The 23,287-nt window shown below is 39.5% G+C and overlaps 1 protein-coding gene across 2 annotated transcripts in view; it reads left to right on the plus strand.

Moving 5' to 3' along the window:
* The window catches only part of ctnnd2a (catenin (cadherin-associated protein), delta 2a), a 244,958-nt gene that overhangs the window by 159,376 nt on the left and 62,295 nt on the right, over positions 1-23,287 (plus strand). For both annotated transcript variants that reach the window (XM_079361441.1, XM_079361442.1), the window contains exon 13: positions 15,892-16,024. In XM_079361441.1, coding sequence (XP_079217567.1) covers positions 15,892-16,024 — 133 coding nt within the window. The remainder of the gene's footprint in view (positions 1-15,891; positions 16,025-23,287) is intronic.

Here is a 23,287-nt window from a genome sequence, read left to right on the forward strand (position 1 = left end):
TATGTAATCGTGCATATTTCAGTTAAGAACCGTATTCCCAATATGGCTTTAGCTCAGTCTGAGTATAGACTACATCAAAAAAGGATTGCTTGTAGATTTTAGTGACATGCAGTACTTCCGATGTAACCACCCTCATCAGCCAGTGCTAAGAAGACTTGATTTACCTCGGTACAGTCTTGCATGAAGTTGGCCCTATCAACCTAACACTCAGAGAAATGTATATTGTCTTTAATTACCTATTTTATCAGCATCCCATGCAGACAATAATGTTGAGTAGCTGCACATCTGGCGTGTTGTGCTACCTTTTTTTAAATACAGCTACGTCTTCTGTGGAGCTGCAGATGTTAAGGTCAGTGAGAGGGATCTTGACATTTCAGCTGAGGTGCTTGCCAGAAACCAAGCGTTTAGTGCTTGTTATTACATCCAGCGGGACTAAGTAATGACCAGAGAGCTAAATGAACCTGTAAATTGGAGAACAGCAAGACATCATGTGAAGTAAAAAATCATGATATGGTCTAAATCTACTTTCCCAAAAAAGAAAGCAGATTTATTAAAGATGGAGTAACTTCAGCCGAGGTTCGATTTTTTTTAAAGATGAAAAGCAACGTACATGTTGGTCGTGCATGTACCGCTGATCTAAAATAGTATTTTATTTGTCATTGGTAATCACACAAAGAAGTATGAAAGCACCTGCATGCTCCAGTCATTATTTATTGTTGTGGAAGTGGGCTTACTAAAATAAAACGCTCGACATGCCCGAGTATCGTTTGTCTGTGTGGGCGATATGACCTCAAATCAACGTCACAATAATTAAACATTTGACGTTGATTACAATTAATGAACAATTATTTTCTTTTGGTTTTCACCCTGATGTGGTCTCTTTTGTAAATATACTCAACCATTAAAGCTGGGATTTTGTTTCTAATAAATAATGGAATATCTGATGAATTCATTTGTGGTTATTTATTGAATATTTCAAACTTAAATCAAAGCATCGGTTGAAATGGAAACGACTCGTTTCATTTTTAAAGTAGAAATAAATAACTTTTCTGCAGTGTTTATATTTGACTTTTTGTTATAAGTTGTTGTCTTGCCTGACGACAATATGTGTCAAAACGACTACTCTGACCGGAAACTAATCCAAATAGTCGACATGGGCATGATTAGCATGGATGTTCACTCGTCTGATCATCGGGTGTTCGAATAAATCTTTATAGGAAAGTAAAACAGCAGATGTTCTAACTCCCAACTTACAGCCCTCATTTTATCTCTGTGCAAATTACAGAGAGAGAGAGTGAGAGAGAGAGAGAGAGAGAGAGAGAGAGAGAGTGAGGGAGGCAATTCCTCAAAAAGCAATAATGTCCACAAAAGCCCGACAAGTGGGATCATTGACAACATAATGCTTATGATAGCTGTTCTCAAGAACCCCGGAATAGTTTACTATTCAGAGAAATGTTCCTATCTCCCTTGTGAAAAAAATAGGTGTTTTGCTGTCTCTTATTTCTTCAATTATTTATCTTCAGTTTGGGTAACTTTCCTGTTTTGATCACAGACACCCTGCTTGTGATCTGCTGAGTCAGTCAACATTTTTAACGAGTCATGGCAAAATAACTGATGCATCCTCAGGGTGCTGACTCAATTTAGAAACACTCTATCATGCATCTCTCGCTCCACCCCTGTCTCTCTCTCTCTCTCTCTCCCTCTGTGTGTGTCTCTCTCTCTCTCTCTCTCTCTCTCCTTGTTCTCTCCTCATCACACTCCAAACAAGGGCTCAACACTGATGATAGGTTGGTAGATGTCAGCACCCATCCAGCAACAAGACTTGTTTTCCGTCTCTTGCTCTCAGTCTGCACACAGAATCCCCTTACGCTCCACTCTTGTCCTGAACGCCTTTTACACCAGGCTGCCTGCTTTTTTTATATCCCTTATTTTCTCTCACTCATTCTAGCTCTCTCCCTCTTTCTCCCTATCAATCTTTCTCCCCTTTCCACCCAAGGGGCATGAAGTGTGTGCTTACCCTGCTGATGATAGTCCTGTGTGTATCTTTGCATCCAAGTGTGCATTTATGTCTGGGCTTACAGTGTGTGTGTGTGTGTGTGTGTGTGCGTGTGCGTGTGTGTGTTTGTGACTCAATCTTGGCTGATGGGGATGTGGAAACAGTTTGGAAAAGAGAGAATTGAGGAATAGATGCAGCCCTTGAATGACTCATCTGACAAGGTTGTTGGTGTTGTCTTACCCCTCTTTGTGATCAGTGTGTGTGTGTGTTTGTGTGTGTGTGTGTGTGTGTGTGTGTGTGTATGTGTGTGTGCGTGTGTGTTTCTGTAGGTGTTGGCACTCACTGCAGTAAGTAACATGTACACTCCATGTTTTTCCACGTTTGCTTCCCCCTTGAAATGCCATTTATCAGTGCCAAGGCCTGAATCCTGTAAATTGCAGACCTAATATTTACGTCAAGATAGATCACTGTAATGGGTAAGCTTTATGTCAGCTTGTTCCATGTTGCATTTAATACTGTCAGGATTAAATAGCTCAGGGTAAAGAGAGTACTAGTGGAGTGGGTTCAGTTGCAGTGCTTCCATTCTAAATGAAGCATAGCAGTGGATTCTAGACCACAGATATTTGTAAAATAGGGGGAAAATAGTCTGAGCAAAAACACAAAGCAAATTATTTGGGGCAATTTCAGCTTCTCATCGTCATCTTTTTTTTTCTTCTTTTTTGCTGTCACAGAGCTGTCAAACATGAATTGCTTGAGCTATAATTTCTCTCTTTTTTCATCATGGGTTTTACTTTCATGTCAATCATTTTTTAAGGATGGGTGGATATTAAGATTTTTATTTTTTCTTTACTAAATTGTACCACTTTAGAGACTGCAGCCATCTGTGTCACAGACATGTTGCTCCATGAATATGAGTCAGAAAACAAACTGATGCCTAAGATCAAACTAGTTAAAGGCTGGTGGAAAAAAAACAGGGCTGTCATTTGAAATCAACAAAGTAAAAGTTTTCATTTCACTGTATATATACATTATGTGCTCTTTCATATTACAACCCAGGACGAGCGAAAACAGCATGTGATGTTGATCAGGTCTGTTTATTCCTTCTTTTTCCTTCATCCAGTCTTACTTAAAGTGGATGACTGTTTGAAGTCTCACCTAATCAGCTTTTAAACATTGAACGTCTGTGATAAAGCAGATGTATGCATACTGTATATGAAGAATCTCCAAGGAGCTCATCCTGAAGACGAGGCGGTACATCTTTTCTCTCTGATGATTTTGTTCCGGACATGTGTGATTGGTGTTTTTGACAAGAAAGTCTCTCTTTACTTTCTTTTGACAGTTGATGGTAAAAGAACACATTTTCCCTGCAGGTCTGAAGAGAGTATGCTTGAAAATACCTTGTCAACTAAATTGTGGGTTTTGACCTTCGGTGCTCATAGACTTCCAGTGGGAATGCTTGCAGAGTTCACAACATGTCCTGTAAATGGTCAATGTAGTCAAAAGGAAGTGCTAAAGAAATACAACTCATCATATGCTAACATCTTTGGTTGTCCTTAATTGTATAATTTAAAACTTCCCCCCCATCATCTTTATCAGATTGTTTTCCTGTGTAGCTAATGACTGCATTATTCACTGTTTTCCCTTCTTGCATCATCTTGCTGATGACAGTTTCTCTCTTGGGGGGATTATGGGAAAATGAGCCACCCCTTGTTGCTATGTAGGAAATGGCAAAAAAAAAAGAAAAAAAAATGATCATGAGACCAAATAGTCTATCTGTAAAGGTTAGAAGCGGGTAAAGTGGTGAGACATTTATTTTTAAAGAAACGTTTTTCACTCTTGAAAGTAAATTTAGTGTATTATTATTTTCATGAGAACTGTGTTTAGACCAAAATAGATTTTTATAGATTTATTTTATACATCAATTGTGGTATCTATGAGCTACAACATGAGGTCAACAACCTAGCATAAAAGTGCACCATTTTAGCTGTGGGTACTAATAAAGTCAACATGATAACTCTGGGGTAAGTAGAGCCATTTGGCTAGGGGTACGTTGAGCCGGTCGGCCATAATATCTACTTTCAAAGAGAAATATGAGGAATTCTTCCCAAGATGCAATGTCATCGCAAAACTCCCCAAACCTCACAGAGTTGGTGGCACAGCAAGACGGTCCAAGCAGTTTGTGTTTCCTTGTTCCTGGATGTTTGAAATGCAGGAGCTTGTGACTGAATTAACCCGTCAACTGTGTGCTCAAGAGATAGGAGGCTACATAATCCAGAGCCTTTCAAGCTACCGTTATCCTTTATTTGTGAAACAGACAGTCAGTAAAAAGTCATTTTGACACTTGTCACTTTTAAAGGGAGTAAGTCAATAAATCATTTGATATGTGCGTTTTAACTCATTTCTGCATTAACCTGTTCTGAAATGTCATAATAATGGAAACCCACTTTCAGTTATAGAAATGAGGAACAAAAGACTGCTGTTGAATTATTTCACATCATCTGTTTGAATTTTTTTTTAACCGTATGCATGATAGAGTATTTGTTGTTATCAGTGGTGGATGCACATACTGTCTCGGATAAACACTGTTGGTGGTGTGTTCTGCACATGCCCCTCTAACACGCACCCATAAATAGTAACCATGCACTAACAAACACTTTGCTATAAAAACAGTTTCAGAATGGACTAATCAAACAATAAACAAAACTGAACCAGAAAAGTGTTCGGTGTAAGTATTTCTTCGTCTCAAAGAATGTGAAAACTGTCCTGGTAAGGGAAAAATAATCAGCATGATCATTGTTTAGTCAATTGACACCTCCATCTCTTTGTGTGCGTGTGTGCACAGATTATGCTCCCAACACACTGAAAATGGCTCTCTGTCCAACTATCTTGCATCAGCTTCTTTTATCCATCCATTTCTTATATTTAGAGCTGTACAGACTTTTACCTTGGACTCTACTTATCTGGCTCTCTGGTATTTTTTTGTTTGGGTTTAGCGTCCCTGAAATACCAGAGAGTGGGCTAAAAAAACCCAGAGATAAGTACTAGAGAAAAAGTTGTGATAAAAGTGAAATAACGCAGGTGAGAGGAGAGGAAAGAAATAAAAACAAGGTGTGTGACAAAAATGTTTTGTCAGTGGGCTTTGCAGCGCTGAAGTGAATTTATCCTCGGTGTGCGTGGGCAGTTTGAAGGAGTTACAGGTGTGGGAATGTTTGTGTTTGTGTGAGTGAGAGAGAGAGAAATGAAGGAAGCCAAAAAAAAGGGAAAAAAAGTGTGCGCGTTTGTGTGCATGTGTTTCTGAGTCTGAACACGTTTCCTGGCGAGTCATCTCTCTTGTTTAATGTCAGGGCAGGCTCCTGACCTCTATTGTAAATGTCTGGCTCTGTAATGTGAATCTGGCAGTGGAGTGATGCATTACACACATGTAGACACAATCAAACACATACACACGTATACAAAGACACCAGGGAGCGGAAGACAGTGCTAATATCTAGCTTGACCTTATCAGTGTGATATTCACATGGCAGAATAATTCAGGATAATATGTGGTTGCGTGATACACATGGACACACAAACTGACAGTTTGCATCACCTTCATAAGGAATGGAGCATAAAGGTGTACTTGTTGGTCATGCACACATACACTCACACACAGAGAGGCTAGCAACCTCATTAGCATGATCACAGTAAAAAATAGCTCACCTTACTTGTTTGGCATGCAGAGGCCAGCGCTGACTAGATGACATGATTGCATCTCAGCTTGCAAATCAGGAGACAATAGGGCTGTAATTTTTCAACAAGCTCATCTTCTTCCAGCAGCTTATTATTCTGCCTGCACTGTGATTGGCTGAGTGCACAGGATGTCTATTTCATCTGTCAATTTGTTCACTTGTGTTGTATCGCTGTTGAATTGGCTGATGGTGGTTCACTGATGTCAACTCTCTCATCAATCTATAAAAAAAAAAAAAAAAAAAAAACATGACTAGTATCACACTGTTTTAAATCATTGCACCAAATGTTACATCTGAGGATTGACTTTGCAGCTACTGAACCTGTGCAGTCGAAGATAAACTGTCTGATTGTCAAAGCACATGAAAAGAGTTAAAGTCTTTCCAATGTTCTCTGCAGCTTCGTAACAGTTTGCACACGTTTAGATTTTTATAAAAACCTTTATGCAAACTCAGCAAACAAGTTTCATTGCAAAACTCTAGCCGCAGGAGACCTGCAAAACTCTCGCCCCTTTAGTTACTACATGCAGTTAGAATCATATTACTGTCTGGAGACAGGTGATGGTATGTGCTGTGAAGCGTTTATAAGGGGTTTCATGCTCATTGGTAATAAGTATGATCAAGAAAATACATTTATAATTGCAGTCAAAAAAGTAATACCTTCATGTTTTAAATCATAACCAGGGCTTGAATTGGCTACCCAAGGCTAAATCCAATCACACACAGGTACTTTTTTATGTGTTTACAGACATTAATCCTGAACTGTGATGCAGTACATGGATTGTCCACAATGGTTTTGTGGACGTGCTGCACTGCACAAACAGCTCATCTCCACAAGTGGATCCAAAACAAGAACAAACATTGAAGAGCTGCAAAAACTCAGGGCCTAAGTCACTAAGAACAGATAGTGGCGGCTTATAGCTCTAAAAATCCTTTGATCCCACGATCAGTGCTTTCTTAAGATCTAACTCACAGAGCATATAGTGTTTGATATGAAGAATAATAATCATGCACAAACACATACAAAATGCAAGACGCTGTCCTGCTCTTAGCAGAAAAGCCATCTTAACCTCTACTCTGTATGGAGCTCTCACGCTGACAGAGCTATAATTTGAGTGTGAGAGGATACACTTTTTTCAGGATTTCTTTTGATGCTACACTTAAAAAATGTAAATTTTACTTCAAACACAACTTCCTCTCTGAATGGAGCAAGAAAGAGCCAAAAAACCAAACGTAAATTCTTGTCCCAAATCTTTCTTCCAGTTGTGGTTACAGTGTCAAGTTTTTGACTGATTCGAACGCTGTAGTTATATCGATAACAGTGGTGTCAAAGTGATACTCACATACAAACATTTATTTCTTTTTAAGGTCTTACAGAGGCAGCATTGTCCTCCTGGTCCTTTGAAAGTTTGCATGTGACATCACTGATGATGGCAAACCTATTTAAAGGGATAAACAGCAAAACAAAACTGTAGTCCTTTTCTTCTTTGGGACACACTAGCGGCGACAAGACATTCCTAGTGAGGGTATCAGCTTTATAAAGTCAATTTGAAACCGTGTCTTTTACTACAGCCACACTGTCTTTTGATTGGATAGAATTTCTGTGGTAACGAGATTGTGCCTTATTCTTCTTTAGATACAGAGCTGAATACACAGCTCAGTCTTAATAAGTGGGTGATACATTATTACAGTCTTGGTTCACCTCAACTTCTATTGGTCCATCTAATGACTGTTTGACTTGAGTGTATGTTTCACCGCCCTATTGTTTGGCTGTGTAAACATCCAGTAATTGCGCTTCATACCAGGGGAATAGTGCGACCGGGTTGAAAATTACCGATCAGCAATTGCGGGATAATAGCGGCGTGAATGTGTGTTTTTGCCTCTTGTAATGTTCAATGCATATCCAATATTCAAGGGCGTGCACTTGTGTGAATATGCATTTGTGTGTGCTTTATTGAATGTCCATGTGCTTGTGAGTATGCACACCTTTCCTATAATGCAGTGTTTGTGTATGTGTGTGTACAGTGTGTTTGTGCACTCCCTTCTCCGGTGTGTTTATAAATGAACACCTGTCTGTCAGCTTAATGCCCTATTCGATTAGGCTTCCAATTCTGTGTGTTCAGCTAATTGCAAGGACTAGTGCCGGCGTTTGTGTTTTCCTTAGCCTGGCAAATCGCTCCATGGCTCTGCACACTAATGTTCTCCTTCATCAGTCCCACCCTTGCCAGCCACGCACACACACACACGCACACGCGCACACACTCATAACTGACATTTTCTACATTTTAGTTTTCGAGTAGACACACTTACCCAGAGCAAATTATCTAAAGGGCAGAGTAGAAAAAGGCAGCATTCATGAGATGTTGTTAATTGGTGAAGTATTTGAGACCTAGAGCAGTTCAGTGGACGTGAATACAGTTGAGGAAAAATCAAATCCAGTGAAACACTACTAAACACGATTTCTACTCAGATCTGACATGTCTCTTTTGGATAATCACTGCTGCGACAATTTCAGGCTTTCTACAAGAGCTGCTGATTAAGTGTGCTTTTCCTACTTAAAAATCAAACTGTTAAAAAAAAGACCAGATCCAATTTTTAATCAAAGAATTTTTCTTGGGTCGTTTTCATAATAACCCATAATTATTTTCCAATCAACTTGAGAATATTTCCATGAAGAATTGCAATCGTATTTACTCCTGAATTTCACAAATGCTTGAGAACAAGTCTTTTAAACTTAAATGGACAAGCACAAACATTATATTACAATGTCCTGTGTCATTTTTGATAGGTCAAAATACTATACGTAATCTATAATGTTTTAAAATACTGCAAAAACCCATTGTACAAGGATTTCCTTTTCTCGTTTTGGTGACAAACAGTCTATCTCATCAGCAACCCTGTCCCTTTGTCATCCTTCTCTATCCCATTCATGTTAGTCACTCTCATTCAGCAGCTCTCATTCTCACTCTGTCCTTTATTATCTTTTATTCAACCTCCTGAGCCTCCTATTCCCAGCTGGAAGATGCTGTAAAGAATGCCTATTGATTTTTTTCTTCTTCTGTGTGGTTGCTGCATGAGCTCAAAGGTGGAAAAACTCAAGACTTCTCTAAGAAAGAGAGAGAAGCAGAGAGCAGCAGTGAAAAAAAAAATAGAAGTTGTTTGGTGATGACAAAAGCAGGTAAAGAGGATGATGAAGAAGTCCCATGAAAACCTCTTCAACTGAGGCGAGGAAGATACGACCATCTCCGTGTATTAAATGTTTTACGGCCTCACTTTTTCCCTCAAATATACGGTACTTCTTACTAATTTTTTTCTCTTTATGAGACACCATTTGATGTCAAAGTATTAATCACTTTCCAAAGATCTGTGAGTACCGAAGTCATTCCCTTTGCACTTCAGTTACTGGGGAGCAGCAGGAGAATGAGGGCAGTGACAGAAGATGAGTAGTTTTCATTGTAGCTAACTCCTCACTATTTATTTCTGGATGCGATTCATCCCAGTCTCCATCCGCCTCACTTATCTTGCCATTTGTCTGGTCAGCTATTACCAGCATCACCTACAGTATCTCTTCCCCTACTTTTCATTGACCCCCTCCTACTGTGCCTGGGATTTGTTTTTCAGTTTTTCTGCTTCACACAGTCTCCACACTGTGATTTTTCCCCCCCCTGTTTTTCGTAGAAGGGAAGCCCCAGACTAGAAAATTGAACTTGCATCTTCATTGAACTTGTCCTTTAACTATGTTGGCCTGCCTGTATCTTTCTTAGTTTATTTCATTTTAGATCTTTGTTTATTCCCGAAAGGACACAGAGGTTTCCCTCAATTTGAATGTCATCAAAATTACAAGCACATTAAAAAAGGCAGAAACACAACAAACATTCAGAATCAGTGTAGAAACCCACTTGTGATCCATTAAAACAATCACAGTTTGAAACAAAGTGGCAAGAAATTCGACACACTCTGGAAGAGTTGTATGATGAGTGCCAAATCGATCCATCAATTGTTGAATAATATTGAAGCTATTTTAATAAATATAAGTTACATAGTTAATACTATAGATACACACAGTATATATAGGAATATATGAAATAAGAAAGATGCACATTATGTGTGCGCTTCAGTGAAACCTAAACTTTCCCTATTTATGAGCAGGCCAAATCAACAGTGTTGGCTGTTTTGCTGGATAGTATCTTAATTTGTCAGCCTTTTAATTAAAGGGAGTCAGCCTTAGTCTTTGAGTCAATGTTTCTGTGTCTTCAACTGTGATTTCTTTTAAACATCAGTTTATTAGTGGAGCTGCTGGAGTCTCTTCTTTTTATCGACCTAATCTTCACTAATTCACTCCACCTGTTCAACTTTCTTTCTTTCTTTCTTTCCTTCTACCCTCACTGTGCAACAACACATGGACACTTTCACTCGTATGTGCAATAATAATCTCAACCAAGTGCAATAATCGCAACAATAATCATTGCCTTTTTTTTTTATATTTTGCTTCCTCCATGCATATTTCTGGTATATTCCTTCCAATGGAAGAGTGTTCTATTATTGATGCTATATTATTCTGTATATTGTTACTTACAATACATTTTTGTATTTTGTGTTACATTTTTATCTTTATTTTTTACTCTTATTGTATATGCTGCTGGAACCTAAATTTCCTGAGGGAGTCATCCCAAAGGATCAATAAAGTTTAGTCTAAGTCTAAGTCTAAGTCTAAGTCTCTAAGTCTGTGCAGAAGGGCCTAAACCTCACATCCATGCAGACGCACATGTGAATTGAAGCACTGTGAAACGCACAGTACACCAGTTATATGTAAGAGAGAAAATGTTGTTCAATATACTGCAGACTCAAGCATCTAAACATTACAACTTTTCTTTACATCCATATCCATGTGGATAAAAAGTTGAGGATTGAACGTGGCGGTGTAAAAGAGAGGATATACAAGCTGAGGGAGGGATAAAGAGAGAAATAGAATAGAAATGTAAGGTACAAGCAGGATTTAATGGCCATTTTTGAAAAGTATGCCATTAGTTTCTCTGACAAAAGTCAAAATCCTGAACGGCTTCTCTGGAGTAATAAGAGATATTGGATCACTAGCACTGTAGCTTCCCTAAACTTAATTTCCTCTTCCTCTACTTCCTACATTTTTCTCTGTCCTGTCTCACCCTCTTGCTCCCACGCTGCCCCCCCCCCCCCCCCCCACCTTCTCTTTGTTCCCCGTGCCCCCCTTCATCCAACACGGTGATGAAGATTGATGTCCAGGCCCTAATTAGCATCTGCTCTAGTATGCACACTGCCAGTCTGTCTGTTCCTGACCCTCCAATCAGTTAAGAATCATGACAGGCCTTGTCCAATCAGATTAAGGCTAGCGGGACAGGCTTCCTGTGTTGAGCTGTCACTCCAGATGCATTGTAGGCACTGTTGATGGATGTGATTTGGGCGAGGACACCTCAATCATGGATCCTTCAGTTTTCAAAAGTGTGTGTACAATTCTGCACCTTATCAGATTGTGAAGATGGAGTGTAAGATCATACAATATTCACTGCAGTATAAAGTCAGTCTTTTACCATGGAAGAGGTTGTATTGAACAGCTGTTTGACTAATTGTAAATTGATATCCCCATTAAGAAGGAGCACAAAATATCAATATCAAAATCTATTGTCGTTCTGGCTCATCATACAAGTATCGAATCCCTGGTGCCAGATATTGATATTTTCATTTAAAAAAGGAAGAATGAGGGACTAAAGAAAGGAAGAATAACATACTTTATTCTGTGATTATTTGAATGACACATAAGCATTTTTAGGTCATGGTCATTTCGTATTATTGTACAGCAGCTCAATTGATTTCTTGCATGGTGTGTATGTTGTGTGTTCATCATCCATCCATCCATTTTCCACTGCTTATCCGGGGCCGGGTCGCTGGGCCAGCAGTCTTAGCAGAGACGCCCAGACTTCCCTCGCCCCAGACACTTCCTCCAGCTCTTCTGGTGGCTGAGCTCCTCACCCTATCTCTAAGGGTGCGCTCAGCCACCCTACGAAGGAAGCCCATTTCAACCGCTTGCATCCGGAGTCTCGTTCTTTCGCTCATGAACCCAAAGCTCATGACCATAATAATGATAGGTTTATAATTATTGCTGTAATGTATCGCACACCTGTAGATGCAGAATTTAGATTGAATATATCTGAGGCCATTCCACACAGCTTCTTCTCCTTCTTGTCCGTGTACAAAACATGAGACACTAAATGTCATTACCCTGTAACATTCATGTTTTAAGCTCTTGTCTTCATTTATCACAAACTATGTTGCATAATTTATCCTTCTACATCTACATTACAGGGGACATGACAATGAATGACGTATCACGGAGGGGATGTATTGCTGTCAGTCATGCCTCTCCCTCCACTTTATGCCTGATAGAAATACTGAAATTATACACGACTGCAAGTCAACAAGCCATTTTAAAGAGTAATTATCCCTTTTGTGTCATTTTTTTATTAAATCTGCTCATCATGTGTGTTCACAAAAGTATCCTGTATATTAAACACTAGTGGTCATGCTGGGATTCCTGCTATCCCATGAGACCTGGACATCAAAAGAGAGAGAGATAAAGAGGAGCAGATAAAAAAGAAGGAAATCCTTTGATTATCCTTGTATTTTCATGTGTTGTACTTTTGTATCACATTCTGCCTCCCTCCTGTTCATGCATGTGTGCGTGTACGATTGCATCAAAGCCCCACCATCACACAGCAGTCATTCCTTTTGTCCTAGTTATATCACTCTGTCTCTACATCCACCCGCCCTCCTCCATGAGCCCCCTTGCCACCTGCCTTTATTCTCAATATGTCAGACTCGCTCTGCTGCCATACCCGGTGTTTCCATTGAAAGTATTTTGCTGCATCACACCTCCGCATGTCTCAAGAAATGCCAAAGTAACCTGTCTAACCAGGAACATGGAGCTCTGTGTGACAGTGGCGTCGCCTTATTTATTCTCAAACCCACTGCTGTTTCATAAGAAGAACATAGAATTCAGTGAATGCAAAGCAATGAATTGTTTGTTGCAGTATGCTAACATGCAAAGCGTAAAAATAAGGGAGGATAAAGAACATGGTGCATGAAAGCACTGCAGCATGTCGTATGGCAGACCCCTTTAAAGCTGTGTCTGTATGTTGTCATTTAGTGTAAACCTGGTAGGTAAGCTGGCACTGCCTCTTTGATCAGGTCTCCCTTCTTTGGGCTGTAGCCCTTCTTGTTTGCATCACGCTGTTACCCTGTCGCCTGGCAGTGAATCTACAAAGGCTGGAGCTCTCATTAGCACCTATGTTGACATGACTGGCATTTCATCTGAGATGTTTTACCTTTTCTCTAAGCATTTTTATTTTACAATCTTCTACCAGCTTTCTTTTGCCAGATGTTCCCACACTTGCCTTGAAATGTTTTTTTTTTTTTTATTATTTCCTTTTACTCCTCTTCCTCATTCTCATTCTCCCTCTGTGTCTCACCCTGTCTCTCTCCCTACCAGGGGTTTTTTAATTAATGGCAAGCCATGATGCTTGTCTTATCAGCAGATCGCTCTGTTTTCTATTAACTACACTGACAGACCTGGGAGGCTGCCAGGGATGGCTGCACACACACACACACACACACACACACACACACACACACACACACGTTCACAATGATGCCCATTAACGCACGTTTAAAACATACATGCATATGCTTAAAGACAGACACACATGAATTTGACATCACTTACAAGCTAGTGCACACTGCACACACACACTGACACAATCCTGCTCAGAGGCAATTGTGTCCACACACACACACACACACACACACACACACACACACACACACACACACACACACACACACATCATGATCCTATCTTAATCTTGCCACACACTTACACACACACACACACACACACACACACACACACACACACACACACAGACAAACAAACTGCCCTGATGCTATCTGGCTGTGTGATTTAAGGAGTGTTGTTTGAGGGTCTCTCCTCCTAAATCCCTTAAATGCCTTGGGAATCCCTCCCTCTTTCTCCCTCTCTATCGCTCCTCTAGCTCCCTCCCTCAGTCTTGCTTTATGGCTGAATGAACACTTATCATTCAGCAGATAAAGAGCCGTCCACGCTGGAGCTCGCTTTATCTTTAAGAGCCATGTTTACTCCCCGTGAACACCCTGCTTTTCACAGATGTTTCATAGAACGCATTCGCTTGATCCAGCAGAGATGAGAGCGTGGTGTCGAGGCTTCATCTTCTGCTGCAAAAAAACCCCATCAAACTCACACTTCAACACACAATCCTCTACCCCATCAACTATAACTCTCTAGGCAGGTCAATTGTCCCATATTTACTATATTTTTAAGTTTGACGATGCTGAGCTAAGAGGCAAAATAAATAGATGTTTGTCACGACTGCTTGATGGGGATTAAAGTGAGCCACATTTTGGCACAGAACAGTGAGCACGAAAGCAGAAACAACAAAATCAATCCTCAAACACCACAAATCGATGGTAGCCGCAAACATTTCACCAGAGGTTTTTTGAGAGTTGACGTTTTTCTAAAAGCACTGCGAGAGAGAAAGAAGGCGAGTAACAGAAACAGTTCACAGAGTGGTTATTGGAGGACACATTACAGTAGACTGTGGAGAGACACTCTGATGTACACACAGTCACCCACACTTTCTTTCACACTCATAACTTCCTCATTTGGGGCACTGTAGCAAAACAATTACCAGGAAGAGATAATACAATAAAGGAGACCATTTGCTGGGATTACCATGGGACAAAACATTTATTTTAGTTTGGTCCAGTGTGCTCACAGGACTGGAAACTTGTGATGGTGAGAATTACAGAACAAAACTCACAGTGGCAGTGTTCTGTGCAATTCTTCAAAGTTTTTACCCATTTTTCAGTGTTTACTCAAAACTAATTCTCAATAAATGGCTGCATTGAGATTCTGTGTTTGCACTGTGTTACATTTTAGGGATGTATTTAGGGATTAATTGTGAGGCAGGTAAAAATCGATTCAGAGGTTTCATGGTTCACATCGGTACTCGGGGGGGGGGGGGGGGGGGGGAAGAATCCCAGTTATATTGTGAGCGTCAGCACCTGTAGAGCAGGTTGGTTGTAATAAGCAGACGTTGCCATGGCAACTGTGAAGCCAAACCATCCTAACAAGCAGGTGTTTAGCCCTGCTTGCCCAAATGAGTGCAAGAACTAAAGAGATGACAAGGTGCATTGATGTTTTCATTAAGAAATTGAACCTTTATTAGTAATAATTTCTCTTCAGTTTTATTTTGTAAAATAAACCTCGAGAGAATCCTATCGTGGACCCAGTATGATGAATCGTATTGTATAAGGTGTTGAATGAGTTTCGCTGTATTATTCTAGCTGTGATGGCCTTCTGCTTGCCTTGCAACATGGAAATCTGTAATAACCACTTTGATTCATCTCTTTAAGTTTATTGGACAGCCCTTTACATTTCCATTAAAGTATGCAGACAGTGATTGATCAGTACAACAATACTTGAACACACTATACAGTACATTTGATAGTCAGGCCATAGGGAGTTCAAGGACTAAAATACATAATTGTGTTATTCAAAAAGAAAAAAAGAGATTCCTCTTGAGTTTGAGATGTATTCATTCCCCATGTACTTCAAACGTGTTCTTGGATCCTGCTGTAACCTCTTATCTTCATGCTCAGATGCTCTTATTTCCTGCATCTATTACTTGAAATGATGATGATTTGGTAAATTGTGCATTTAGTGTGTGATTCGCATGACCTATGTCCCTTTGTTTTACTTATTCTAGAAAGCTTGGTACCCATAAGAAGAGAGCTGTTTGGTTCAAAACAGAAGAAAGTGGTTTTTGACATTTCAATCTTTTTTTTCATATTGATACACTTACTTTTTATCTGTCTGTCTTTCCCTGTGTAACAATTCAAGTGATGTTGTGAATATGTGTAGCTGTAGGTGTTTGGAAGAAGGTCTGTGATTTTATTGGACCTCTCTCAGGTGGTCTCCCGTGTTTTACTGAGGTGCTTTGGTAAAGTGCTGCAGGAATCAAAGCTAATGTTTCTCTCTCTCTCTCTCTCTCTCTCTCTCTCTCTCTCTCTCTCTCTCTCTCTCTCTCTCTCTCTCTTCTGCAGAGAGTTCGGTTGGAGAGACCCAGAGCTGCCAGAGGTGATCCAGATGTTACAGCATCAGTTCCCTTCAGTGCAGTCCAATGCTGCAGCATACCTACAGCATCTCTGCTTTGGAGACAACAAGATCAAAGCCGAGGTTTGGATCTATATTTGTGTGTGCGTGTGTTTGTGTTTGTGTGTTTTCAGTATTGAACTGAGGTCCTGCTCTTACAGAGGAAATGATTTTAACTTAGATACAGTCTACCTTCTTATGAGCTGCAGTTGCAACACTAATTCGACTTTTTTTATTTAAATGTTCTGCCCTTGTATTCAAAACACAGTGATTTAACCAACCAGTTCCAAACTGATGTTTTGCATGATTAAACCTGCCACCGTCTCAATCCCTAAGCTCTGTCTTCTATTCAGTTTTGTCTTTAATGGCAGTATACTTCAATTAGTTCCAAAGTCACAAGTTGTCTCTCTAAAGCAATTTTGGAGGAAAGCCCCTTTGGAACTCTCTAATAAACCCTTTAATAAGGCTAGACGCTCTCGTAACAATGACAATTAGCACATGCATTTGCACTCAATTCTAAGCCCACATTTACACAGAAGCTTTTCTTTTCTCTTTATTTAAGTAGTTGCCAACACACATACACACAAACAGCACACAAACACATCTTCGAATTGTATTTGACTCTCAGAATGAATTTCCCAGCTCATGCAAACAAAGGTATTGACAATTTCTTAATGAAATTACTTTCAGCATTTGGTCAATGGCTACTCGAACCTCATTGAAAAGTGATGACACATTGCAAAATTGCTCATTCACATGGATTTACAAAGACACACCAGCACACAAAAAGCAAAAAAAAATATATAATAATATTAAAATTCTGTCATAAAGACAATTAAACACAAGGATCTGGCTATTATTTATTCACACCAACCTACTTACCCAGACACTGATGCGTGCATGCAAACACACAAACACAGATATATAGGAAAATGCAATCACACAATCACAACAAAACATCGCACTCTATTCTACTCCCACACCCTCATCTGTGAAAGAAACCTAAGTGTTCCTGTCTTTTGTAATGGCTGTAATTACTGCGTGAATGAAGGTGTCCAACAATGGAGAAAATAGCATTTGTGTATTGACAGTGAATGCTTTGGCCAGCCTTCATCATTCTGTTTGATTGTCTTGCTCGGTGCCCAAGGCACTGCTAAATACTATTTACACAAATTCAATCTGGGAGAGATATAAACCTGACACAATTGACGCTTGGCATCACATCAGAGCAACACTCACGTGCGTACATCTCCATGCTCAAACTGGCACATGATGAAATAATGTAGCATGTGCACTGTGATTTACTTTTACAATAAAAGGAGCAGCTTTAGCCTGTGCAACTAATTTCCAGCTGTAGTCCCCAGCCATGTGTAAGTCTGCAAACTTAAATGCATAATTAAACATTAAAATACAATAAATGATATTAGATTTGTAATTAGAGTAGGCCTGAGCAAAAGGAAGAGAGGCATACAGTCATACAACATGTCACACACAATTGGAGCAAGCACAGATTGAATAAGGACATCAAAGCAGAGACAACATTTAAAGTACATACAAGACATTACATAAAGGCAAGCAGCAGAGATGGAGCGGCAGCAGCAATGACCATGTCACATTAAACACAACATGTTTTAAGGTGTGTGTGTGTGTGTGTGTGTGTGTGTGTGTATATATATATATATTATAGTGCTGGGTTGTGAATTCCAGTTTTGTATTTTTCTAAGAGAAAAGGATAGTTGACCGAATGTGCTTTTCCTAAATGGAATTAGAAGGTCACCTTGTGTGGTGCTTCTTGTGTTCTGACTGCTGTTGTTACTTTGAGTTATTTATTAAATAGCTTTAAATGTTGTTAAATGTTTAAATGCTTTAACTTGTTGAGCTACAAGCCAGATATGGGATACTGACATGGGATTAATGAGATGTGCTTTGAAATGAATACAAACAAATCAGTGTTGAACAAATCAGTGATCACCTAACTGTTTACAAAAGTGTTTTTTTTTTTTTAAATGGCTCCATTATAATCGTTATTTTCTTAACAGGGTGTAAGAGTTACATTGTTCTTGTCACATTCGCGAGTGAAAACAACTCTTCTGCCTCCTCCACTTATTTCTGAAGAGTTTCAAAAGTAAACGGCACCTTTTATGATTCCATGTTTATTCCCTCTAAGAGGCTATAAAACAAACGTTTGTTTGAACTGTAGTAGTGTCTCATTCGATGGTAGAGAGCATCTTGAATCGTCTTGACTTTCACTGAAATCTTTTTCTCAGTTCTTCTTTATATGAGGCAGAGTTGATTCAATTTTAATCAAAGAAACTTCAAAAGTAAGTGTCAGAATAAATACATATTTTATGGCCTTTTAAAGGTCTATGAGTGTTTGTTGGTTTAAGTATTGATGTTTCTTCATGAAATGATTAAAAAAAATGTTTTATCTGTTCTGTTGAATTCTTATGTATCTCTGTGGATCTTCAAGGTTGTGACAGATTTGAAGACTTAATGTTTAGAATCTCCTATTTCAAGTGCAATGGCTACAAAACCTCTGTCCTTTCATTTGCTATTAGCAAAAACAAGTTTAGGAAAACAAGTCTCCAAGTATTGATTAAGGCACCAAGATCATACAAAATAAAAAACGTGTTTATTTTGTTGTCATCTTCATTAACTTAGATCATGGTTTTCTTAGGGGCTATGTTTGACTTTTGTTGACACTGACATTTTTTTCAATCAGCTTTTAGGAACGTGTGAAGAGCAAGCCAAGTGAAAGGCAAAGTTAGGTTAAAAATATATGAAACTCGTTGCCTGTGTGCGTGATGTCAGACAGCCTTCCAGCAATTGTTCTTTTTTGCATGTCACGCAGTATAAGGGCCAAGTGTGGGGGTGGACCTTCTTAAAAACAGCTGGAGCTGAACATGCATGTCACTGGCAAACACCGTGACAGCTTTATTACCAACGGATTCATGACAATGAGGATGTCATAGAAGACTATTTAATGTGTTTCATGTTCATAGGCGCTGCTGATGCTGTTGTCTTAAAAGGACAAGTTGATTCTGTGTGCCTGTAAAGGGTCCCTTTAAGGGGTTATATGTGGCATTTTTTGTCCTGCAGATGTGTCTTTAGTTGGTTGGAAAAAGTCTGGGCTCATGTGGGTCCCTAATAAACACAGTGGAAAAACACAGCTTTTGATTATGGTTCATTGAGGAAAACTTAGATGCAATTAAAAAACAAATATTTCACACAAATGATGGCAATTTAGAATGAGTTCCTTGCAATCTTATATGATATTTGGAAAAAACAGGCTTACTGGTCAATATTAAAACATACTGCACATTTTCATTACTTTACTTTAATAATTGTCATATTGGTCATCTAATGGCAATGAGCTTTGATGCTACATAATTGTTGAGCAGCTTAGAGGCATAACTAAAGTCCTTTTAGCTGTTCCATAAAATAGACCATTTTTCACAGCTTGAAGTGGCTTGTTACTTTAATATTTGACAGCAACTCTCCAATAAAAAACTTCCATTAAACATTTAACTAATAGCCTTTTCTGATCAACCCAATGAAACAAGAATGGTGGAATGGTATTGACCCTCACTAAAAGAGAAGATTTCAATGTAAATCTTAATATAGCTTGAATGTATAGTGGGACATTTCACTGAGCATATATTATGAATGATAATGGCAGCTTTTTGTATCAGCACTTATCTTAAGAATTGTCTTATTTTCAGTCAGCGAGACAGACACAGATGGCAGGGGACACACTGAGCAGCTAAACACAGCCACAACATGGCTGCTATTTTTCACTAAAGAGACCCTCTGCAGGGCCAAAAAGAGGAGGAGGGACAGGAGGATGGATGAGAGAGACGCAGAGATAAGGAGGGATAGAAAGTGAACAGGAAGCAAGACAAGGTAGCTTTCAATCTTATCTTGACTTATGCATCAAAATACACTAGTGTGTTTGTTTTGCAAGATGATTTAGTGACGATTTGTCTTCTGGAGGAAGATGTTTGTATTACTGTGTGTGCATCTGAACATGTGAGACTACATGGGTTTGTGTGGTTTTGTGTGTGTGGCAGGGCATGGTCTTAGCTCAGATTACATTTGGCCACAGAGTCAGCTTGGCAAATTCATCTTCGGCAACATTTATAGCTGCTGTGGAACTGATACACATGCAGCACCAACCAAGACACACACACACACACACACACACACACACACACACAAAATAGATGATACAAGCCCATTGACATGTCAGGTCATGCATCCCCTTTAGGTACACGTATAAACAAGCACTCTCTCACACACACACACACACACACACACACACACACACACACAGTGTCTGACTGAAGTTCAGTCACATCAGTAATTCATTTTGGGTAGGAGCCATGTCGATATCCATTTATCCAACAGAGTGGTTGAGGGGATAGAAGCATGCCCCCTGACTCTGTGTCAACCCCCTCCCGCCCTCTCTCCCTCTATGTGCTACCTGTTTCGCTTAACTCACACCTAACATATTTCAAGTAACTGTATGCCTCTCTTCAGTTTCAAGAGATATCATTTACCTAAATTAATCTGCTTTAATCCCAAATCAAATTAAATTATTTTGTTTTCTCACAGAATATGTGTATTATTATACAGCACAATATAATCTGCAGGATCTCACAATTACTGCAGTCTGGATTACATTCTTTGGCATATTGAGTTACAGTACATTATCACAGTTTTGGAGTTTTGATTAGAGACAGCAAAAGGCATGTCAGTAGGTTATAAAAACCTGTTTTGGATGTTGACACCTTGAACTGTGCAGGATGAACACTATGATTATCTTCAGCATGAAAGAGAAGAAAGAGAGAGCAAATGATCCACAGCAGATACTGTAATAAAACTGCACGCTTCTGTCTCTTTTTCTGCAGTTCATCCTTTCAGTATAATTTTACACCTGATCACTGTACTGTAAGGCGCTCTGTGTGAGTGCTGATGCGGTACTTTTCTTAAACTTAAATCCCAGTTACAGTCGTGTAAATGTTGGGCTTACATATTTAACATGGCCACAGTATTTTGAGTCATTCGTCCATGACTTCTTCATTTAAAAAAAAAAAAAAAAAAGTTTCTATTTTAACATTAACAACCATATTTCCACAAAATGCACACACACACACACAGACACACACACACACACACACAAACAACAACAACAACAACAACAAATAGAAAGCGAAACTGGTGTTTTCCTTGTCTCTGAGTCGTCCCAAACTCCAGGTAAACTTTGGAGAATACATCCGGCATGTTCTGTACGGCTCAGTGATCTGTGGAATGTTTCTGAATTACAAATCCATCGTTTTCTTTTCTGCAATATTTCCTGTTTTTCTCCTGACTCCTCGAGTATGGAGAAGTATGGTTTACTCATGCAAAATCCAGCATATATTCCCAAAAAAAACCCTTTGAAATTCAAATATGTTAGTCAATACTTTGTAAGCATTAAACTGTCATGGACCACCCACTCAACAACACTAACATAATCACACATTGGGACTTCCCGCCTCCTGCTGTGAGGAAAAAATGCTTTGTGTTTTCTTGTATGCTTTTCTGTCTAAACAATAGAGTTAAGCCTCTAGTTTATCTGTCAACGTAGATGTTCACATTTGTTAATCCTACTGTTGATACTGCTGTAAAATTAGCTAGTGTTTCTGTCTCATAATAACATCAGTAAACAAAAGGTTGCTGCCATTCTTGGCCCAGTTTGAAATGCTCCAAAGGGAACTGTAGCCTACAGACAAGAACTCAATTAGCCAAAGGTTGAGCGTTCTCAAAGACAGTAAGCCCTAAGGTAAGTGTCAAGTTAAAAAAAGCCATTGTATATGTGAGGGCCTGAATGTGTACAAGTGTGAAAGGTTAAAAGGTGTGACACATCTTCACCCTGTCAACCCCACTCCTATGTAAGCAGTAAACGTATTACAGTGTGCTGCTGATTAGCGTTGGCGATGCATATGTGGTGACTCACACACACACACACACACACGCGTACATGCGCGCGCATGCATGCACACACACAACCACTCCAGGTATGTGTCACCCGTGTCTCCCACTGCCAGCTTTCACACCGGCAGCACCTCTGATTCCCACAATCCCAGCTGTCGCCACAGCTAAGTGTTACCACGGCAATGCTGTCTCCATGGGTTACCAATAGCTGTGACCACCGCAGAACAGTGGGAGACAAAGACAAATCAATCTGCGCTTCTAATCTTCTTTACATGGAATGGAGCAATAGGCATAGAGCAGGCAAGTCTTGTAGGAGGCTCAGAGGCAATACAAAGTGATAGCACTATGGCTTTTATGGAATAACAGATTAAGTGTGACACAAGCATAAAGAGGATAGTGGAGAGGAGAGGAGAGGAGATCAGTATGGTTGGAAGGAAGAGAGGCAGGGAAGAGGAGAGGAGCAGAGGTTAGGACTGGAGGGCATAGAAGGGACAGTAAATCAGGTTGAGGAAATTGTGTGGCCAATGGACCAAGGTTAGTTTGCCATTCATTGCATCCCTTAATCCATTTTAATTGAATAGATAAGCAAAGTCATTTTGCTCGATAAACTCCTGCTGTGTCATCAAACACCTCAACCCGCTCCCTGCCCTCCTTCAGTTTTTTCTCTCTCCAAACCTTTCACCCTCACTCTCTTTACAACCCTACTTTCTCAGTTTTCACTTTAAAAATGTTAAAAAACTTTAGAAACTTCACTTTGTGTGTGTGTGTGTGTGTGTGTGTGTGTGTGTGTGTGTGTGTGTGTATATGTATATATATATATATATATATATATATATGTGTGTGTGTGTGTGTGTGTGTGTGTGTGTGTGTGTGTATATATATATAGGTGTGTGTATATATATTTCTTTGTTTTTTTTCTTAATGTTTTTTTTGGTTTACTGACAGAAGAGGGGTTGAATTTTTGTCAGGAAATAAAACAATTTACAGACATGAGAAATGGGAAGGTCATGGTAAACATCCTCACCTGTCTTAACAGGGGTTAATAATTTAATTTCTTAGGTGTCAGTGTGAGAGGATAAAAGGGTTTAAAGAAGCCTGAGGATTCAGTAAATGTTTTCAAAAAAAACTTTTTCCAGTTATATGATGAAGTAGCTCTGCCTGTTGCAGTACTCTGGAGACAGTTTAAAAGTGAAGACAATTCTCCCTCCTTTCTCGTTTTTACACACACTAGTTACTTTACACACAGTCCATGTATCCCGGTGATCAGAGCAGCCTTGTTGTGATGATTAGTACTACTCCCCTGCTGATGGGACTAAACACAGGTTGCTTGCTCCCTCTAAGGCCAATGAAGATCCCTGTGGTGGATAAGCA

The sequence above is a fragment of the Symphodus melops genome (assembly GCF_947650265.1).
Source record: "Symphodus melops genome assembly, chromosome: 14".
Classification (NCBI taxonomy): Eukaryota; Metazoa; Chordata; class Actinopteri; order Labriformes; family Labridae; genus Symphodus; species Symphodus melops.